At 36.3% G+C, this 24,137-nt stretch overlaps 1 protein-coding gene across 4 annotated transcripts in view; it reads left to right on the forward strand.

Moving 5' to 3' along the window:
- LOC150097982 (MBT domain-containing protein 1-like) overlaps window positions 1–24,137 on the forward strand; it is a 469,576-nt gene that overhangs the window by 410,783 nt on the left and 34,656 nt on the right. For all 4 annotated transcript variants that reach the window (XM_090406078.1, XM_090406077.1, XM_090406080.1 and 1 more), the window contains one exon: window positions 3,884–3,968. In XM_090406078.1, coding sequence (XP_090262204.1) covers window positions 3,884–3,968 — 85 coding nt within the window. The remainder of the gene's footprint in view (window positions 1–3,883; window positions 3,969–24,137) is intronic.

Here is a 24,137-nt window from a genome sequence, read left to right on the forward strand (position 1 = left end):
CGTTTGAAGTTTTTGTCGGTCCACCTAGCACTGACCTTGAGCTTTCCATGTAGAACACACACAAAATTTGAAGTCTTTACAAAGCTCTAAATATATACTGCTTTACTATTGGCAGAGTATTGCCTTAATACTACACCTTCTAGAATATTCCCTTATTTGGCATAGAGCACATTACAAATTCCCATTGGGATTATTTACATATAACATACATCTATTTACAAGTCACAATTCTTACTGGGCTTGACCTTTGTAAACTTTATGTAAAAATATTTAGACTTCTTATAGCTACATAAATATTTTTACACAATTTTAGTGTAGCCAATTTTCCATTTCTCTGCTGCATCTCTCTAAAGGGAAGTATTTTATGTCTGTAGATGTGTGTTCATGCAGTTGGTGTGCCTGCCTGTTTGTGGGATGAAAAATCCAAGTTTCATAGAGGGAAAACCCTGCCTCCATGTAAGGCTAACTAATTCACCGTCATTTAAAAAGCTCTGATAAAGGTTTTTTGTATCCTAGATGGAATTTGAACCCAGGTCTTTTCAAGCAAAGGGCATTGTCTATATCATCTTAGATCCAGAGGCTCTCAAATATAAAAATATTGCTATTATTTACGTCATCTTCATGGAGTAGGGAGACTCATCGCAGGGAGTCATATTCTGGCAATCCATTCCACTCACCCACCACTCTCCATGCAAAAAATCTGGTCCACACACACACACACACACACCCTACTAACCACACTCTTACACAACTTCCACAGATGGCCCCTAGTTATTTGACTATTTGTCATATATTGAAATAGTTTGCTTGCATCAATTTTTTAAAACCTTTTTAATATCTTAAAAGTTTCTATCATGTCCCCTCTTTTCTGCCTATCAACTAAATTTTGTAACCCACAAACCTTAAACCTATTCTCATAGGATAGATTGAAGGATTACCACAGACCTGCCACCATCTTGGTCACTCATACCTGAATCCTCTCCTCCACCACCTAGTCTCCAACAAACCCAGGTGACCAAATCTGTGTGCAGCAGTCACGATGTAGCCAAATCATAGCCTTCTAAATAGGGATAATAACATCCTTATCTTGTATCTTGTTAGTTAGTGTGTTTTTCAACATCCAAGTAATTAGTTTCATGCCGAATGGAATCACCCAGTTAAACAAGGGTTACCCCCCCCCCCCATTGTTTTGCTGTTTGCCTGGAACCAGGACAAACAGCGAAAAGTCAGCTACTGGAAAAAATCTTAAGACACACCCCAACTCAACATCACCAGAGTTCAAGATCGGTACTATCAATATAAGAAGCCTGGATGGCAAAGAAATGGAGCTAGCTGTGGAATTAGATAAGTACCTGATCAATGTAATAGGAGTGACTGAAACAAAAAACGACAAAACCTGGTGAGATCTTTCGAGGAATAAATACAAAATGTTATATTCAGGCAATGACAATCAAGGAAAAGCAGCAGCAGCCATAGTATTCAACACTAAATACGAAGCTAATCTTCTTGAATGGCAGGCGGTCTCAAGTAGAGTAATGTGGGCATATATGAGAATAGGGAACTGGACAATGAGACTTGTGCCTATGGTTGCAAAAATTCGTCCACTTCTACTTTAGTAGAAGTGGACGAATTTTTTGAGGTTTTAAAGAAAGCAACTGACACGATGAAAAAGGAAAAGTTGGTCTTTGTTGGGATCTAAATAGCAGAGTAGGAAGTGACTGTCAGACATAAAAAAATATTTTGGGAAAATTTGGAGAAAAGAGCAAAGCTAATAATAATGGCAAATATCTGTTGGATTTTGGCTCAGGACATGGACTGGTTATTACTAACACAATGTTCCAACATAAAAATGTGCACAAATTCACATGGAGAGAAGACACAAGGAATAAGAAAAATCTCATTGATTATGTTATTGTTGAAGTGATGTTTTCTCCCTGGTGCAGGACACTAGAGTATACAGAGGATTTGAAATTCGAAGTGATCACCATTTAGTCTTGAGCAGGATAAATTTGAATTTCATATTGAAAAGAAGAACGTGTAGAAGGTTTTAAAGCGAATAAAAGTTGAGCAGCTCTCAGATGTAGACTGTAGACTAAAATACACAAAGATTATTGAAGAAAAAATGAAAGAGTTTGAGAACAGGAATCAAACCTTGGAGATTCATTTGCAAGGCCTGAAGAAAACACTGATTTATTCAACCAGAGAGGCATGTGGTGAGGTTGTCTGCAAGGATAGAAAAATCAGAACGTCATGTTGGACACAGGAAGTTAGAGGGCAGTGAAAAAAAATGAAGAAAGCATATTCAAAATTCCTGGTGAATAAGTCAGCTTGTGTTCTTAGAGAATACAGAGCCAAATGTAAGAAAGCTAAACACTATGTAAAACTAGCTAATTAAATGTCATGGGAAGACTTTGGTAAGAACATAGAGAAAATGCAAGATATTCTGGATTTTGTTGAAAAAGCTCAAAAATGGAGGAAATAGTACTGTAAAAGGAATTCGAGATGGTAATGGTGATGACATGAAAACTGGAGAAAAAGATATCCTTGATATATGGAGTAATTACTTTGAAAAATTGCTAATGAAACAAGCAGTGGCATCACAGTGGCTAGAAACACTCAACAGGCATGCAATCAGGAATACATATCCATATTTGAAGTAGAAAAAGCTTTCTCATGACAAACTGTATAGAAAAATATTTGTGCTTTTGCTCTAAATGCTATATTTTTGCCATTCATCTGAAATGGCATCTAGTGTCTCTCTCTCCTTTGCTTCTAGTATATAAAAACATTATTATGATTTCTTTGTGGGCATCTCCATGAATTCAAGGACACCATGGGAGGCCCATGCTAACCATTATTGCTTAAACCATTTCCAGGGATGACTTCCTTTTGTTCTCTTCCTCTTGTCATGTATTTGAAAAATTCATCGATCCTATAAAAACTCTTTTAATAACTTATCCTCTCTTTCCTGCCTATCAGCTAAACTTCTATCTATATACATAGGAAGCATTCTTTCGACCTGTGACTCATCTCTGTATCCTCTCTACCACTTTTCATTCCCAAGGAATGCTATGGTCTGGATATGCTATCATAGTGTTATCTCTCCTTTTCAATATGTTCTTTAACATACAATAATCTGATGAGCTATTCTGACCACTTTCGCAATATGTATCCCCACTAAATTTCAAATCTCTATCCACAGTCGCCGCTAATTTAGCAATGATTCCTCATTAATTTCATGCAGTCCTTTTCTGTCATTAGTGCACAACATGTACTTTTTTCCATCACAAACTGCATAACCTTTGCCACATTAAACTGGTAGTTGTTATCCTTTGTCCATACAGCTAGTCTGTTTAAATCATTCTGTAAGAACACTTACTATTCTCAGTTTTACATCATCGGGAAATAACTAGATATTTCCCCTTAAATCATTTTTGTTTCATTGATGTACAAATTAAACAACAGTGCCTGAGTATAGAGCTCTGCAGCACACTACTAGTCACCTTCTTCTGAATTAAACTCCCTCATATACTACTCTTTAATATCTTTCTGTCAGCTGCTCTCTTCTCTATATCACATAACCAGCTTCATATTCATTTCCCATTTTCCATGTAGCATCCTGTTGAATGTCTTGCAATGTCTAGCAGTATCATTGTGTAGCCATGAGTGTGTGGTTGGCTATCTTCTGTACAGTTCAACTAAAAATCCTTCACACTGGTATCTTCTCTTTTTACATCTCAGCCTCTATTCTTTATATTGGCAGTCTTTCAGTTTGCCCAGAAGGATATATTCCATAAGTGGGACCTGAGAAGGACCTTTGGTTCTATCCTGCAATCCACACAGCAAAATGCATTTTTTTAATTTGTGAATATTTTTATTGCAGTTTCATCTACATCTGATATATCTGGAATAACATCCAAGTCATTTGAAGATACTAAAGGATCAGTTAGCTTATCTGAAAGTTCTAAGTATGTATAGTATTTTTTTAAATCCTGTAAAATTATTATACATAACTTTGAAATATTGTTAGATGGTAATTATATACTTATGATATGTAGCCAGAATGTATTTTGATTTACGTTTATAATGCAAAACTGACTAATATTAAATTCATGTATCATTAATTATCTCATTGTTATTTGCAGTTCTTTGTTGGTGAAATCTGAAAATTAGCATTTTATAATATTTCTTGAAATGCTAGTACAAGTTTGTTGGCATTGAGTAAGTCTCTTTTGGATCTTTGCTTGACAATTTCTCCAACAGTATGTTGCATAGCAATCATTTGAAGTGATTGAGTATTCCATTTCATTTGCTCAAATGTGTGTGAGTTCATACTACTTACTAATACAGCATTCCTATTAGAAGTTTATTTTTCACTTGGTTAGACTATAATAAATTTAGTTTAATCCTTTATCCAAGTGTGAGCAAACAAAGTTTGCGCCTGAAAGTATCTTCAGGACTGGGGTAGGGTAGTACAACACCAGAGCACTCCTCGCAAAGGCGGAACAAGCTACCAACACTCCTATCTCAGTATCTCCCATAATGCAAAACACATCTCCTTGCGGATATGTCTAATGTTATGCATTAAGGGAAGGGCCACTACCCAGACTAGTTTCGACCTTTATTGAGGTCTCTTCAGTGGGAGCCAGGCCCACTGGAAACTGAAAACTTCCCAGCTGACAAAACCAGGTCAGTGGGGTAAAGTGGTACAACACCGGGCAACTCCTTGCAAAGGTGGAGCAAGCTACCAACACTTCTATTGTAAAGTGTTGTACCACTTTACCCAGTCCTGAAGATACTTTCAGGCACATACTTTGTTTGCACACACTTGGATAAAGGATTAAACTGAATTTATTATAGTCTAACCAAGTGAAAAATAAACTTCTAACATCTTTCTCTAAATCCAGAGTAATTTAATAAAAAAGGTGGCACACCGTTTGGCAGCTCTTATAGGAGGAGATGACCTTGCTAATGCTTCTGCCTTGGTATCTCCACTTGGGCCTGGCTCCCACTGAAGAGACCTCAATAAAGGTCGAAACTAGTCTGGGTAGTGGCCCTTCCCTTAATGCATAACATTATACATATCCACAAGGAGGTGTGTTTTGCATTATGGGAGATACTGAGATGGGAGTGTTGGTAGCTTGCTCCACCTTTGTAAGGAGTTGCCCGGTGTTGTACCACTTTACCCCAGTCCTGAAGATACTTTCAGGCGCAAACTTTGTTTGCACACACCTGGATAAAGGATTAAACTAAATTTATTACAGCATTCCTATAGTGTTTCACAATCTTTTTGATGGTATAAGTTACTAGACCCATGTGCAATTTTTGGTATGATATTTATTACTATAAATTGTATAACTTAGTCTCCATCGAGGTCTACACATTTGGCCCAGCAAATTTCCAATTTTTTCATCCCATCTAAAAAATAGGATTTGTCAAATTGTGCAAAATAGTCATTAACAGCCTTGATGACATCCTCGGTCAAAGAAAATTTTTTCCCACCGAGCCAAATTTTTAAGTTTGGGAGCAAGAAGAAGTCACACGGGGCCAAGTCTGGTGATACAGTGGATGTGGAACCAATTTGAACCTCAATTCATGTAATTTTGCCATTGCAACGGCTGATATGCAGGACGGTGTATTGTCTTGATGAAAGTGCACTTTTTTGCTCGCCAATCTTGGCCATTTTTTCTTCAGTTCTTCTTTTAAATGGTCCAACAATGCCACATAATAGATTCCTATTATTGTCTTACCCTTTTCCAAATGGTCTATCATGATAGTTCCTTGGGAATCCAAAAAAAAACAGTTGCCATCACCTTCCCAGCTGACAAAATGGTCTTCACTTTTTTTTTAGCTCTTTCACCGGTCATTGTCCACTGTTTTGACTGCTGCTTGAACTCAGGTATGTAGTGGTGGATCCAAGTTTCGTCTACAGTCACAAATCGACGCAAAAAATCCTGCGAATTGTGATTAACCATCGCCAAACACTGTGTTGAAATGTCTTTTCGCATGTGTTTTTGATTGACAGTCAACAATCACCGCTCCTCCCCCCCCCCCCCCACACACAGCTTTTTCATGCAGGATATTATATACCTGTCCTGTTGAAATGTCTACAATCTCAGCAATCTCATGCACTTTCATTCGACGGGCTTCCATAACGATACTATGGATTTTGTCAATAATTTCCTTCATAGTGACCTCAGTGTCGGGTGTCCAGATCGCGCTTCATCTTTGATGGACTTATGACCATGTTTAAACTCATTTATCCAAAAATAAATAGTCTTTAATGCTGGTGCAGAGTCCCCATGAACTGCATCTAACTCGGCTTTGATCTGTGCAGCTGTCCACTTCTTCAAATAAAAGTGTTTTATCACTGCACAAAACTCATTTTTCTCCATTTTTATGAAAAATGTAAACGCGGTCATTTTAAATGTTTGCCAAATGAGAACTACGTGTCACACGTGGCTAAAATTTTGCCAGGGGGGGGATCATGAAAAATATTATACGTGCCGACACTGGTGTGAATGAACAAATTGTGTCTCATCTATTAGAAATTTACCAAACTTTTCAAACAACCTCGTAAATGCAATGTGTGATTGCGATAAACGAATAAATAAAAATGCTCATTAAAAACTCAAAAAAAATTGTTTATTTATTGCTATAGAAATGGTTACAGAGTTCATTCCTCAAGGTGCTGTTTAAATGGTAGTGACAATGTAGCTCACTTTACACAAAAACGAATAAAGTCTTCTGTGTTTCAGAAGCAATTATTATGCAGTCTTCTCCAGAGATGCATTAAGGAAGGGCCTCTTCCGAGTCACACAGTGCCTAAAATGTTAACAAAAGATACATTCACAACTTCCATTATTCAGAGTTCAGAAATTATTACCTCCTAATAGCCAGATGTAAATAGGAGGATAAAACAGTGCTGATAAAAAAAAATTTTAACAGTAAAAAAAAAAAAAAAGTAGAATTTAAAAGCAGTACATAGACATCAGCAACGTAATTAATACTGCCTGGCTATTTTTCTGTCAACATCTACCATTCCACTTTCCCTTTCATGTTTAGGCTTATTGCCCCGTCACATCCAAGTAACTTGGCTTCTAATAGGGCAGTTAGTTGTATCTGCATTGTCTGTTATGGCTGAGTATTAAATGTTTTCTTATGGCTGATTTGCATGTTTTGTGGGATTAAAAACCCAAGTTTCCTGGAGGAAATACCCTGCCACCACTCTGAGACTAACTCACCTTCAAAATTTTTCACTTGGTTATACTATAAATTAAAGATGCCAAGAAATTATATTTTTGGTTTAATCCTTTAATCCTTTTTCCAAGTGTAAGCAAACAATGCATGTGAAGTAGCTTCACAACTGGACTACTGGTATATAGAGGCTAATGACTTCACATCAGTTGCCTTAGTATCCCATAATGAAAAGCACACATACCCTTACAGATGTGTATAAGACAAGTTTGAAGTGTACATACTTCACAAGTAAACATTGTTCTTCAATAAAGGATTAAACCAAGAATATACAGGGTGATTAAAATTAAAGTTTCCCTACTACAGGCCTTGTGGAGTGCCATCCAGTGATCTTTGCAGGAATGCACTGTGCTTCATATGGAAGCAATATCTAAGGGGAAAAAAATAGTTCCAAAATTCTCCATTGGGATGCTGTAAATGCATGAAATTTGCATATCACACAACTCTGCAGGTGCCAGGAGGGTTTAAAAAGATGGATATGGGAATTTTTTCCTTCATTCTGGTTGTGAATACTGTCCACAGTGATGGCACTAACCTTTGCTCATGATACTGTACTATCTAAACCAGGGGTCACCAAACTTCTTTGACCGTCGACCCCTTCAAGAGTTTGACTTTTTATCGACCCCCTCTATTTTACTATTACGTAATTATAATAGGACAAGCAAAAAAAGACGCTTATGTGAGTTTTTAGATTTTATAGTTAGTGTTTATTGTATGTATAATATAGTATATATTATTATATTGGCTTAATGTCAAAGGGATGCGTTTTTGTTTTTGACATCCTTCGTAACATTATATATTTGATAGGAGGGATAAATAATATATAAAATATAAAATTTAATTTAGATAACAAAATAACAATAATACAATCTTCCTTATATATTTGAAAATAAGACTTATTAACTTAGTATACAATTTACTAACGTTGTCAATGTGAAGGGTGTGCTTCGTGACTCCTGATAAGATTAGCAATGTTGGGTTCAAAATTGTAAGTTTCAGCCTTAAATTACCATGGAATTCTATATCTAGCTTATTTCTTTGTTTTGTTAAAATGGAATTAACATGGCTGAAACCTGCTTCAACCAGTACGAGCTTGGAAATGCAAGCAAAAAGAGGAGTACCACTTCAGAAAATTTTGGATATTTTTCTACAACATTTATATTCGTCCAAAAGTAACTTAAAGTCCTATTTTTAAAAAGCGTCTTAGCTTCAAGATCAACTGACAATTCAATAAGTTCATCTTGTAAGTTACATTCGATATTTTCAATATCTGCAGAAAACGGCGTGATAACCAATCTGGAGTGTGCATGTTTTCAAAATCTGCAAAGCGCAATTTAAAATCATCACTCAAATTTTGAAGATGTTTTGCGTATATTTCTAAGTCTTCATCTTTTACTTCCAATTGCCGTAGATTCGAAAAGTACTGAAAATCTTTTTGTAACAATGATGATTTAAATAAGGCTAATTTAGCTTGGAAGCCTAAAAGAATCGTCCGAGCTTGAATAATCATGACATCTTTACCTTGTAGACGGGTCTGTACATCATTAAATTTTGAAAATAAGTCTGCCAAGTAGAAAATATGATTCTTATTTCTCTTCAGTTCATCACTCAAAAACAAATTAGCATCTATAAGAAACTCTAGGGTTGAGTCGAACAACTCAACAAATCTTTGTAGACTTGCACCTCTAGACAACCATCTTACTTCAGTATGCAAGAGTAATTGGTTTGATACTTCATTTTTTTCATAAAGTTTCCAAACAATCGCGATTTAAGAGGATGAGCTCTACTTTGATTAATAGATTTAATACACACTCTTAGAGTATCATGCAGTTCGTCACTAAGAGTTTTTGCCACCAAATGGTTTCGGTGCAACACACAGTGAATAGTACGTACACTTTGAACTTTTTCTTTCAGAAAGGCAGCGAAACCTCGATAACGGCCCACCATTTCAGGTGCACCATCTGTGGCTACTGCTGTTATATTAGTAAATGGAATATCATACTTATTTAAATATTCCTCCAATCGCTGAAAAATTGTCAACCCCGTTCCATCACTTTCAATATATTTTGCAAATAAAAATTCGTCAATAATTTGATGTTTGGTTTTACTATAATATCTTACATAAGCCATAAGAATAGAAGAACTATCGAATGTAGATTCATCAAGTTGGATGGAGAACTTACTATTTTTGAGTTCTGATACTACAGTTTTTTCTACATCTTCAGCCATTTCACCAACACGTCTTTTCATGGTATTCATACTCAATGGTAAGCATTTTAAAACAGGACCAGAATCTTTTTTCATTATGGTTTTTTCAATTACTTCTTTGATTGTGGGTATAACAATGTTCTCTGCAATTGTATATGGTTTTCCTTTTTTTGCTATATTAAAAGAAATAGTGTAGGAGGCTGTTAATCCTTGTTTATTGTCAGCTTCGGCAGGTGTTTTCATAAATGATTTTATAGTTGGTTGATGTGTGTATTTCTCTTTCAGTTCTTTTAAAACGTCAAGATCTTTATCTTTCTTATCAGGATGGAGTCTTTGAAGATGATCTTTTGTTTTTGCTGGTTTCATTGCATCGTTACTAAAAGTTTTTTCACAAAGAAGACACATAGACCTCGTTTCGTTTCTTAATGAAGCGAAAAACCCAAGTTTCAAATATTCTAACGAATATTGTTTGCATTTCTTTTTAGAATCTGAAGCTACCATTGTGGTTACTGGGATTGTAACAAAATAATTAAAATTGAGTCAGTAAGCAAAAGTAATAAGTTTAAATAATATACCTACTCACGTATTTCTAAAAGTTGTACAAAACTACCAGCCCTGCTCAACTCTTCAACATAGAGAAGTTTAGTTTGTGAACGAATAACGATTGAATTATAATATGTATGTTGATGAATTTTAGAACATTAACGCTCACTTGTATGTCAATGTCAAAAATGAGACTGGGATCGAATATGTGTAAGTATAAGTAAATAAGCAACCACGCCATGTTGCAATCTCGCTCCTGCCGCACTGGCTGGGTGGGAACCACGACATCCGTTTATTAGCAAATACGTCATTTTGGCCTACTTGATTGACCTCCGTAACCATTTTCATGACTTTGCTCCATCTTACAGGTCCTATTCATATCACTGTTCCCACGATTCACTCTTAATTGCGTTGTCATTCAGGATGGAGGTAATCCAAGTTAACTGAATTAAATATTACCTGTACAATGATGCCTTATATTTTTCTACCGACCCCTAACAATGTTATATCGACCCCTGGGGGTCAATATCAACCACTTTGGCGACCACTGATTTAAACAATTGCAATGCTATTGCTGCACTCTGAAATAAATGATTAGTCGATTTGAAGAAATGGAATCATTGAAAATTGGACTTGGTAGAGGTTGCAAACCAATCAGTTCACAAGTGAATGAAGTTGCTACTGCCATTGTGGAATCAGGCCATGAAAAACTACTTTGATTCCTGCTAAAAAATAATGATACGTGCACGCAGGCACTAACACTGATTAAATATGGCTGAAAACAACAACTGAAGTTGGTCCTAGAGTCTTAAAAGGTGCCACCTAGTTAGCTAAATTGGGTAGTAGTCTTGGCTATTGGCTGATGTTCTAACAATGCAAGCTTCCCATATTTGGGGAAGTCTCATGCATACAAATTTGTTAAAGTTTTGGGAGTTTTTTTAGAGCTGAAGCTGATTCTAGGAATAATCTCTCATATTTAAACTTGCTGCGGTGTAGTAAGGTGGCTTTCTTCCAGCGTATTTTATGGGGGTGTCTAAAGCATGGTCTGTAAGTCCTGAGCGGCTGTATCAGTGGAAACAGATATATTCCTTATGTTCAGATATCCTGATATTAGCTGTCCTGCCTGTTTGGCCGTAGTAAGACAGTTTGCAATTACAAGGGACCTGATATACTCCAGGTAGGTCTAGGGGAAGTGGCTGGTCCTTTTGGAAGCATATAAGAGATGCCAATTTTTTATATGGTTCGTAACAAGTTTTCAAGTCATATTTTTTTAGGATTTTTGTTAACTTTTCAGAAGTACCCCGAATATAAGTAATGGTCATAGATTTAGATAGTCCCCTGTTTTGGAGGGGGGAGGTTAATTGGTTTTAATATTTTTTGGATTTTATGGGGGTTGTAGCCATTGGCTACAAAAGTGTTCAGAATATGGTTAAGTTCAGTAGTTAGGGCATTGTTATCTGAACTGATTAATTTTGCTCTGTTATATAGTGTTTTTATAATCCCATATTGTTGGGAGGGTGGAATTGCTGGTGAATGTATCACTTGTATGTGTAGATTTTCTGTAAACAGATGCCAGGGATCCATCAGTCTAGTGTGTAATCAGAGTGTCTAGGAAAACAATAACAATCTCCCTTTCCTAGACACACTGATTACACGCGACCAGCTACATTATTCCATTGAACTCACTGTACAAAGGAGGAAAGAATGCAGTTTGTGGCATAACAGAAAGGGCAGTACATTGAACAGCACAGCCTGTGAATGCATAATGGAAGTGAATAAAAATGTGTTATTTATACTTGTGTTGCTTTTCTCCTTACACACACAAATTAAATTACTGTATCTACATTCGGTACATCATACTGCACCCCTGGTGATGAATTTTGAAACTACTTCTTTGTTTCTCATATCTCTCTTCTGCATGAAACAATGTATTCCTACAGAGTTTTGCAGCATTTGGATGTGGTGCTCCACAAGGCCTTAAACAGGGACAGTGGCGTAGCTAGAGCTTTTGCCGCCAAGGAGATCCCTGAGTTTGCCACCCCTCTCAGTATAGACCAAAAACTACAAAAAGTCAAAACAACATATATAGAGAAATAAATTAAAACACTATGTTTATTTTTGAAGTAAAACTTTAATTCCAGCATTCTTACTTTTCTGTTAGCAAAATCATTGATGACATTGTCGAAGTCTGTTTCATCACTCAGTTGCTGTTCTATTGACAGTATGGTAAGATTTTGTAAACTCAAGGTACTCATTGTAGATCTTAGGTAATTCTTAATCAATTTTAATTTAGAAAAATTCCTCTCACAACTAGCAACACTTACAGCAATTGTGAGGAAAATTCGCAGTAGTATTACAATATTTGGAACTGAGTTCTCGAGACTGTATTTTAGAGTAAACTGCAAAAGTTCAAGGGGACCGTTATTCCATGTCTCTGTTTCGTCTTGCATAGCAACAACATAAATAAAACTCTGAAGTCTTTTTCTCTCAACGAGGAACTCTTCCTTATTAATGTCATCGTGATCATGATTTAGTTGACATTTGTATTTATCATTCAAAAGATTCGATGGAGTAAGGAAGGCATATTTTTCAGCAAGAACATAAGCTGTTAAAATTGTGGTGCTTTCTTAGATCATTCTGTCCAGTGGAAAAAAATATTACTCTCCTCAACTCAGTTTCGTATGACAATTCAGCATCTCGTGATTCTTCACCTGCCATCATTTTCTTCTTTCTACACTGTCTACAGCACTTAAGATTTTTGAATAATTTTTTTACAACACTCATAGCAAATCCACGTGCACTCCACCAAGTTTCTACTACACGCTTGACACTTTGATCAGTGACTGAAGTCAAAAATATCTAAGCGATGGGTTGAGGAAGAAAAAAACGTGAACAAACGCTCCACAGTTCCAAAAAAGGTAGCAGAATTCACAGCAACAGAAGCTGCGTGTACACCCACCAAATTCAGTGAGGGATTTGTACATGCGACAAATTCTGCTTTTCCATTAATTTGATTGATGCATCTCTAAACGCCAGTATGTTGACCAGCCATCACAGCATTATCATATGCTTGTCCTCTACAATTCTGAATATCAATTCCATCGTTTTCTAATTTTTGCAAAATCATAGTTGAAATATTCTCAGCAGTTTTACCTTTTGTTTCATTGAAATCAACAAATGAATCCACAACCTTCACTTTATTTCCATTGATCATAACGTAGCGGTAAACTTGACTCGTTTGATCCTTATGAGAAATAACAGGCTTGCTGTTGAATATCATAGAAAAATACTTTGCTTCTTTTATTTACTCGATAACCTTTCTTCTTACTTTTTCTTCCAAAAATTCTATAAACTCATCCTGAATAGTTCTCAATCACTGTGTCATGTATTTTTAAGAATTTGAATTATAGTATGATAGGGAAATGTACACTAGTGGCCAAAATTATGGAAACCTTTTGGAAAAGGTGTATTTTTGAGGTTTGATGGCTCATAACACCACTTTTTTTTTTTTTTTTTTTTTGGTGTAATACCATAAAATTATATATCAATGGAAATATAATTTAATCAAGAATGTAATGCAACAAAGTTTGTTCAATTATCTGTATTCTATGAAAAGTTATAGCGAAATAACCAGAAAAAAAAGCACAACTTGCTCAGGTTGATATGAAGGTAGCTTTCCTTCATTTGAATGTCGTCTGTGAGCATGAGTGTTTAGAGAGCCAATCAGGTGTCATCTTGTTTTGGCAATGAGCCAATAAGGTCACAATAGGATTCAGCTATTGATGTCATGTATTGGAGCTGAGAGGAGGACATTTGTCAGTGTGTTATGTGATTGCTATCAAGTTGGTTGGGTTTTTTTGTGTGTTCTTTCATTTAGTGAGCTTGTAAAACATAATAAAATTAAAGAAATGGCACAAAGAGTTGACTGGTCACCCAGAAAGCAATGTAAAGTAGTACTATTAAGTGAACAAGGCTACAGTTATGAAGAAATTAGAAGAAAAATTGGTGGAAACTTAACCAAAGGTGGCATTTCTAAATTTTTGAAGAGGTATAAGGAGACTCAGTCACTACAAAACCAGACTGCTAAAGGTAGGAAAAGGTGCACAACAGCAAGTGATGATAGAAGAATTGAGAGACTCTGCCTATGTGACAGAAGAAAATCATCTAGGTGTATACAGGATGAAATGGCACAATACAATGTGAAGTTGAGTGCAAGGACTGTTCAGTGCAGACTGCAAGGAATTTGGTCTAAATGCTAGAATTCCACGAAAAAAGCCATTTTTATCTCTCAAACAAAGGTTGAAAAGATTAAACTGGGCTAAAACCCATATTAACTGGACAGCGGAACAATGGGACAGTGTTATTTGGAGTGATGAGACAAAAATCTCTCTGTTTGGTAGTGATGGCATAAAATTCATAAGGAGAAGAATCAGATAAGATTTACATCCTGATTGCATTACACCTACCATGAAACACCCACTTAGTGTTATGATCTGGGGTTGTATGACATCAAAAGGTGTGGGCAGAATTTGCATGATTAATGGGAATATAAATGCCCAAAAATACATAAATGAAATACTGAAGCCCTTCGCACGTGATCTTTTCCAACATAATGAAGCATTTATATTTCAACAGAATTCAGTTTCATGTCATGTTACTGCTGTGTGCAATAAGTGGTTTCAAGATAATCATATTCCACTGCTGGAATGGCCTGGGAATAGCCCAGACCTTAATCCAATTGAAAATCTATGGAGCCGACTAAAGAAACTTGTTAGTCAGAAGCAGCCCACCAATAAAACCCAATTAATAGAAACAATAAGTCAATCTGGGTTTCACATTATGACAGCTGCAGAACTAAAAAAACTTGATTCACTCCATGGGAAGGCGTTGTAAGGCTGTAATTAATGCTAAAGGTTACCCAACTAAGTATTAACTCACATTGTGAGAAGTTTTGTATATCTCATTTTTCTATGTTTTTTACTTTTCTCTTTATAATTGCTGTTCTAATAAAAAATCCTTCATAAAAGTTATTGCATTACATTCTTGATTAAATGATCTGTCCGTTGATATATAATTTTATGGTATTATTCCAAAAAAAAGTGGTGTTATGAGCCATCAAACCTCAGAAATACATTTTTTTTCCAAAAGGTTTCCACAATTTTGACCACTAGTGTAACGTTTTTTTTTATATTTATATTTTATTTATTTTAGTTATAAGTATAGTTGTAAAAAACTAATTATTAATTAAATAATAAAAATTACTAAGTCAAATAAAAGAATCGTCAAATAATAAAATTATCTCACGTGAAAACCTCCAAAAAAAGTGCCGCCCCTCCTCACACCCTAGCTACGTCACTGAACAGGGATACTTTAATTTTGATTGCACTGTAATTTCTTGGCATCTTTAATTTTTAGTATAACAACTGGAAAAATTTTCAGCATCTATCTCTAATCCAGAGTATTTTAATAATAATGTGTGACATCTTTTGACTACTTGCATATGAGTAATATATGACTTCTCCATTACTTCAGCTTTAGTATCTCTTCTGGATCTTGTTCCCACTGATGGTAACTTTGCTTCCTGGGGAGTAGAGAAGTCTAGCTCAGTGACTGGTTTTTTTCCCTGTCCTGGAATGATTTAGGTCAGGTAGAAGTGATCCTTTAGGATCACTCAGTGAGATTTAGAGTGATCTTGTAGATCACTCAAGAGTTTTTGGAGAGGTATCCTTGCACTTTAACAACCTCAATAAAGGTTGAAACTGGTCTAGGTAGTGGTCCTTCCTATAATGCTTTGCATTATACACATCTGAAAGGGTATGTACTTTGCATTGTGGGATACTGAGGCAATTGATGTAGTCATTACCCTCTATATACAAGTAGTCCAATCTTGAAGATACTTCATGCATATCTTCTGTTTGCTTATACTTGGATAAAGGAATAAACTAAGAATATAAATTCTTGATATCTTTAATTTATAACTCTCCTTTAGTTGAAAAATCTGATAAAGGTTCTTCATTTCCTAGATGGGCTACCTGTCAACAACTTTCTTCCAAATTTGTTTAATATTTTTATCTCTTTTTTTCGATCATCTTTTACATCTTAACCTTCTAAGCTATTCCTAGCAATACCAACTCATCTGTATCTTCTATATCTTGGTCCTCCTCTAGATTAGTTTCTTCTCATTTTTGCTTCAGATACTTACTCTGTTAATCTTTTGTCTCCCATTCAGTTGAGTAAATATACCATCTTAGATTATTAGCTCTGCATACACATTCTTTAAAACTAACACTGTCAAATTCATTTCTAATATCTTCATTGTTAATGGTTTTTTTATAACTCTCTATTTACTACTAGTTTTTCTCAGAACTCAGATTTTTAAGTTAAAATTAGTTGAACCAAATCATATTGACTGCTCAACTTGTTTTGACTAATTTCTCTCTTGTTCTGTATAAATTTTTTCAGCTGGCTTTTTTATATACCTATTCTGTTTTCTATTTCCATATTTTAGTTATTATTATTATTATGTGACACCTCCAGGGAGTCCAAAGGCTCATCGTGGGAAAGTGTGCCAACAGCATTGAACGATTGACCCCTTTGAACTACTAACTGCACTCAAACATGCTTAACTTTTTGCGAGCCATTAGTAGCAGAGGCTCTACCAATCGACCAACCATACTAAAAATTTTACCTAAATAGCAAAAACATGTAACCTGTTCACTACAGATTTACTTTGAAATGTACTTAATGTTTTCCTGCTTATTTTCATATTTTTATTCCTGATTTTCAATTAAAATTTGTCACAGCATTTATTAAATGTGAAGTCTAGAACTAAGTGTATTAGTGTCTATTTTTGTATAGTTTAATATAACCACCTTTAATAATGTGTCCATAATTATGTGTTATATGTCACTCATATATAGTTAGTCTTACAGGGCATAATTTCCACAAGCATATGATCACGATCAGTGGAAATTTTAGACCCATTCTTCCTGTAGGCATATAACAACATCCTGGACTGTTGTAGGGCAGATGTCCCTTAACCTCACCCAACACTCCACTTCATCCCACAGATGTTGAATAGTTTAATATAACCACCTTTAATAATGTGTTCATAATTATGTGTCATATATCACTCATATATAGTTAGTCCTACAGGGCATAATTTCCACAAGCATATGATCACTATCAATGGAAGTTTTAGACCCATTCTTCCTGTAGGCATATAACGACATCCTGGACTGTTGTAGGGCAGGTGTCCCTTAACCTCACCCAACACTCCACTTCATGCCACAGATGTTCAGTAAGGTTGAAATGTCTTCCTACAGAGTAGGAAGCATTACATTGTGCAGAATGTTAAGATACCTCTCTGAGTTCATTGATCATGGTATCACAAGCAGAGTTCTGAGGCCAAACCAGGAAAAAACAGAACAGTACCATTATGCCACTACCTCCAAATTTCATAGTTGGTTATGCACTCTGGTAAGAGACATCCACCACCCCACACCAGTCCATCTGCTCAGTAGAAGGTATAGTGTGATTTGTGGCTCTGTAACAAATCACGCTACACCTACACTAATATAGTTTTATTAACTACATATAACTACACTAATATAGCTATTGTTATATCTATATATCTAAGCCACAGCCAAAACCTACAAAATAATAAAATACGTGAACAAAAAAAGAAAAGAAAAGATGAAAATACAAACAATAGATTTAGAAAAATGGGTAAATTATTTTCAAAATCTCTGGACTGGACTGTTGATAATGAAGTAAAATTTTAAAAATGAAGAATGGCCCAACAGAAAATATTACAATGTCAGAACTAAAATATACAATAAATAAGAACAGGAAAACAACAGGAGAAGATAATATCAATATGGAGCTGTACAAAAAATGTACGTGAAAAGTTTAATGACATAAAAGTTTATAACAAACATCAAGAGTACGGAAGGATATACCCTATCACCTCTACTTTTTTTAATATCTATGTATAAATTATAACAATCTGGAAACAGCATATCCATTTGGTATACAAATAAAGATAGATACACTATTATTTGCAGTTGATCAAATTGTATTAGGGTACACTTCAAGGTGATTTACAAAGATCAGTGAAATCATTAAATGAAATTTCAGAACAATATAATATGAAATATCTAAAGGAAAGACAAAAATAATGGCTTCCAAAGGAGAAAAACCAATAAGAAGTAAAATAGTGATAGATAATAAAATATTACAATAAGTAAACAAAAATAAAATTAACTGGTAATTAGTTTACGGAATTAACAACGCATATAAAGTATATTAATTAAAGGTAACTTTAATGAAGGGGTGCTTAAGGGTCAAAGCTGTATAACTGAGAGGAGACCTCCACATAGCCTTTAAAGGAATGCGGAGAACCGACCAGGGCTTCTGACCTAATGTCCAATCCTCACCTTCTCGTGGCGCACCCTGTTGGGTATCTACTTGGATACTGAACGGACGAGGATGGGCTGGCAATTTGGGATTTAGCCGACCAAATTGTATTCTTATTGGTTAAACCAAAATATAGAATGATGGTACAACATGACAAAATTTCATGCCAGCTGGGGCGTCGCCCGGTTAAACAAGGCCCCCGTTGTTTTCGCCAGGGAACCAGGGCGAACAGCGAAAAGTCAGCTACTGGAACAAATCTGAAAATAAACCCCAACTCAACATCACCAGAGTTAAAGATCGGTACTATCAACGTAAGAAGCCTGAATGGCAAAGAAATGGAGCTAGCTGAGGAATTAGATAAGTACCAGATCGACATAATAGGGGTGACTGAAACAAAAAAGACCAAAACTGGTGAGATCTTTCTGAGCAATAAATACAAAATGTTATATTCAGGCAATGACAATCAAGGAAAAGAAGGAGTAGCCATAGTATTCAACACAAAATACGAGGCTAATCTTCTTGAATGGCAGTCAGTCTCAAGTAGAGTAATGTGGGCAAATATGAGAATGGGGAACTGGACAATGAAACTTATTTGTGCCTATGGTCCCACAGAAGATTCTACTAAGGTAGAAGTGGAGGAATTTTTTGAGGCTTTAGAAAAAGCAACTGACATAATGAAAAATGAAAAGTTGGTCCTTGTTGGGGATCTAAATAGCAGAGTAGGAAATGATTGTGAGACACACAAAATATTTTGGGAAAATTTGGAGAAAAGAGCAAAGCAAATAATAATGGCAAATATCTGTTGGATTTCTGCTCAGGACATGGACTGGTTATTACTAACACCATGTTCCAACATAAAAATGTGCACAAATTCGCATGGAGAGAAGAGGCTAGGAATAAGAAAAGTCTCATTGACTATGTTATTGTTGATAGTGATGTTTTCTCCCTGGTGCAGGACACCAGAGTGTACAGAGAATTTGAAATTGGAAGTGATCACTATTTAGTCTTGAGCAGGATAAAATTGAATTTCATATTGAAAAGAATAACATGTAAGAAAGTTTTAAAGCGAATAAAAGTTGAGCAGCTCTCAGATGTGAGCTGTAGACTAAATTACACAAAGATTATTGAAGAAAAAACGAAAGAGTCTGAGAACAGGAATCAAACCTTGGATATTCAGTGGCAAACTCTGAAGAAAACATTGATTGATTCTGCCAGAGAGGCATGTGGTGAGGTTGTCTGTAAGGATAAAAAAAAATCAGAACTCCCTGGTGGACACAGGAAGTTAAAGAGGCAGTGAAGGAAAAGAAGAAAGCATACCAAAAGTTCCTGTCAAATAAGTCAGCTTGTGCTCTTAGAGAATATAGAGACAAATGCAAGAATGCTAAACACTGTAAAACTAACTAAACAAAAGTCATGGGAGGACTTTGGCAAGAATATAGAAAATAAATATCAGGAAGGTGGTAAAATATTCTGGAGGTTGTTGAAGAAGCTTAAGAATGGAGGAAAGAGTGCTATAAAAGGAATTAGAGATGATTGTTCTAGTAGCGAGGCTTATACGTTGGTCAGACTTAACTGGTAATTAGTTTACGGAATTAACAACACATATAAAGTATATTAATTAAAGGCAACTTTAATGAATAACTTCTATATTTCGGCAACGTCACATTGCCATCTTCAGGAACATAAAGATATGGTATGTGCACGCAGGCACTAACACAAAGCAAATGAGGAAGAAAGCAAGAAACTAATATTGTTCCTAAAGTCCTACTGGTGCCCTCTTGCGGGCTAACTTGGTAGTCTTGGCAGTTGGGCTGAAGTTCTCATAATGTAAGTCTCCCAAATTTCGGGTAGTTTCATGCACCCAAATTTGTTGAGGTTAGGAACGTTTTTTAGAGCTGCTGAAGATTCTTTGAATAATCTTTCGTATTTAAACTTGCTGCGATGAATTATTTTTGTTTTCTTCCAACGAATTTTATGGTGGGTATCTAAGGCATGGTCTTCCAGCCCAGAGCGGCTGTACTGGTGAAACCGGATGTAGTCTTGGTGTTCTGAAATCCTGATATTTGTTGTTCTGCCTGTTTGGCCAAAGTAGGACAATTTGCAGCTGCAAGGGACCTGGTATCCACCAGGTAGGTCTAGGGGAAGTGGTTGGTCTTCGTTCCTAAAATGCTGCCGGGATAACAAAGTGATCCCTAATTGTGTTAAATTGAAGCACCGTTTTACTTCCGAGAAAGTTCTGCGCATTTATAATTGCACTAGCTTCGCCCTGTTAAGAGAACAAATTACCGCGACGCGCATTCTCCTTGCCTACGAAAACAAAACCTTACGGGCGCTAGAGGAAGAGCTTTCGGATACACTCGGCCGTGATCTATGGTCGATACTTTATGACGTCTCATGTGCATCGGCAAAAAAAGAATTTGAAAAAATACGAAAACCTGACAAAGAATTCTACTTCCTTACCACAGCCACCACTCAACACTGTAGTCAACCTCTCGTCGGCAGTTTTAAAGCCTGAAGCACTCACCGCACTTTCACGTGGTCACAATTTCGCCCTAGCTCCAAAAAGAATACCTGCCGAAGAAATCATGATCCAGATAGAACGTGGGATTCGCAACCTGCCTAACCATATCGCCAACAACATTAGACTGGATGTGGTCGGTGTTCTCACTAAAGCCAAACCTCCAAAAACCAACTTATCCAAAAATGAATATGCAGCCCTACAAGAATTGAAAAACAACAAAAAAATAGTAATCACCAAAGTGGATAAGGGAAACGCCACTGTGGTGCTCAATCAAAAAGACTACAAAGGTAAGCTAACTGCTTTAGTACTAGACCGTACGACTTACCTCCCCATTGAATATAATCCGACCAGTTCTCAGATTAGAACTCTCCACAGACTCCTTAAGAAGGTCACTTCTTGGCATGTGGAAGTCACCAACAAACTAAAACCTTATAACTCTAGATCCTCCCGATTATATGGACTCCCAAAAATACATAAACAAAATGTGCCATTGCGTCCCATAGTGGATGGCATTGATTCCCCCACATATAAATTAGCCAAACATTTAGCCAAAACGCTCACACACTACACTGGCAATACACCATCACACATAAAAAAACTCAGCCCACTTTAAAGCCAGTATAGAAAACCTCACACTCCAACACACTGACATAATGGTCAGATTTGACGTCTCCTCCCTATTCACTAATGTCCCACTCAAAGAATCTCTAGAGCTCATCCTGGCCAAGTTTCCTCCCGATATCTCAGCCCTATTTCAGTTCACAATGAACTCAGGCTATTTCGTTTGGCAAGGAAAGTTCTACAAACAGATAGAGGGGACAGCCATGGGTTCACCGCTTTCCCCACCGTTGGCCAATTTCTTTATGGAGACTTTTGAAGAGAAAGCTTAAACTCCACCCCACAAAAACCCACTATTTGGCTTCGTTATGTGGATGATGTGTTTGCTATTTGGCCACATGGCTCAGACACACTCCATTCCTTTTTAACACACTTAAACAACCAACACCCCAGAGTCCAGTTCACCTTAGAAAAAGAGGAAAACAACACCCTCCCCTTCCTAGACACTTTAATCACCCGCCAGCTTAATGGATCTTTGGTTTTCTCTGTGCACAGAAAACCCACCCATGCTGGCAGATTCATTCACCAGCAGTCCCCCCCCCTCACAACAATATGGGGTTATAAAAACACTATATAACAGATCAAAATTAATCTGCTCAGATGACAAGGCCCTAACTGCTGAACTAAACCACATCCTCAACACTTTCCTAGCCAATGGCTATAACCTCAAAAAAATCCAAAAAATACTAAAACTAGTAAACCACAACCCCCCTCACCCCCTCCACAATAAAGATTACACCAAGTCTATCACTATCCCCTACATCCAGGGCACCTCTGAGAAAATAACCAATATCCTCAAAAAATATGACCTTACTTCCTGTTACAGACCATATAAAAAGTTGGCATACCTTATCCGCTCTACCAAAGACCAACCAATTCCCCTAGACCTACCTGGGGTATACCAGGTCCCTTGCAGCTGCAAATTGTCCTACTTTGGCCAAACTGGCAAAACAACAAATATCAGGATTTCAGAACACCAAGACTACATCCGTTTTCACCAGTACAGCCGCTCTGGGCTGGCAGACCATGCCTTAGATACCCACCATAAAATTCGTTGGAAGAAAACAGAAATAATTCATCGTAGCAAGTTTAAATACAGAAGATTATTCAAAGAATCTTCAGCAGCTCTAAAAAACGTTCCTAACCTCAACAAATTTGGGTGCATGAAACTACCCGAAATTTGGGAGACTTACATTATGAGAACTTCAGCCCAACTGCCAAGACTACCAAGTTAGCTCGCAAGAGGGCACCAGTAGGACTTTAGGAACAATATTAGTTTCTTGCTTTCTTCCTCATTTGCTTTGTGTTAGTGCCTGCGTGCACATACCATATTTTTATGTTCCTGAAGATGGCAATGTGACGTTGCCGAAATATAGAAGTTATTCATTAAAGTTGCCTTTAATTAATATACTTTATGTGTTGTTAATTCCGTAAACTAATTACCAGTTAAGTCTGACCAACGTATAAGCCTCGCTACTAGAACAATAAAATTACACGATAACCACAGTAATAAACTTGAATGAAAGTACAGATATTTTGTACTGAAAATAACAGCACATCATCGGTGTGTAGAAACAAGCAAATCGAAGAACAGGAATACAATATACGTACAACGATCTGTTTACCGATTAAAAAAGGGTTGCCACGAGCTAGAAATCAAAAGTAATAAAACTATTTTTGATGTTTACATAAAATGAAAATCTCCCAAACTTTGGGGGGGGGGGGCAAACGTTCTGATTCAGGTTAGGGCTGATGCGAAAAAGTGTTCATATTTAAATTGGCTTCTATGGAGAAGACGAGCTTCATCCCAATGGATACTCTTTAGTGTACTATACTGTGCCAGACCAGACTTTTGAAGGTTCATCAATGTAGTATTGATTTTTAAATTTTTTTTTTCGCAGAACAGCCTGCCTTCTCAAAGTATGTCAGATTACATTAATAAGGAATCTGGTAAACACCAGATTACTTTGAGAAGACTTCATTGGGGATCAAAATTTGTTATGTTATATCACAAGATAGAATTGACAGTTTATCTTTCGTAGATGGTAATATGTGAGAAATTTTGTTGATAGGAGAACGTGTGAATAAAATTATACTCCTTCAAAATTCTACCATTAGGTTCAGAGATACTATAAATATAAGAGATTAGAAGCCTGCGGTCTGTTGAGGAATCTTTAGGTGTTGGAACATGTTGAATATATGAAATCTTAAAAGTGTGGTCTCGCACAGCATAGTATTGACACTATACAGTACCAGATTGATATAATAGGGGTGACTGAAACAAAAAAGGCAAAAACTGGTGAGATCTTTCTGAGCAACTGATTAAAAATGTTATATTCAGGCAATGACAATCCAGGAAAAGGAGTAGCAGCCATAGTATTCAACACTAATACAAGATTAATCTTCTTGAATGGAGGCAAATTTGGGAAAATTTGGAGAAAAGAGCAAAGCTAATAATGGCAAATACTTGTTGGATTTCTGCTCAGGACATGGACTGGTTATTATTAACACCATGTTCCAACATAAAAATGTGCACAAATTCACATGGAGAGAAGACACAAGGAATAAGAAA

The sequence above is a fragment of the Typopeltis vanoorti genome, chromosome 16, assembly GCF_054136105.1.
Source record: "Typopeltis vanoorti isolate ZY-2024b chromosome 16, IOZ_Tvanoo_1.0, whole genome shotgun sequence".
In the NCBI taxonomy this organism is placed as follows: Eukaryota; Metazoa; Arthropoda; class Arachnida; order Uropygi; family Thelyphonidae; genus Typopeltis; species Typopeltis vanoorti.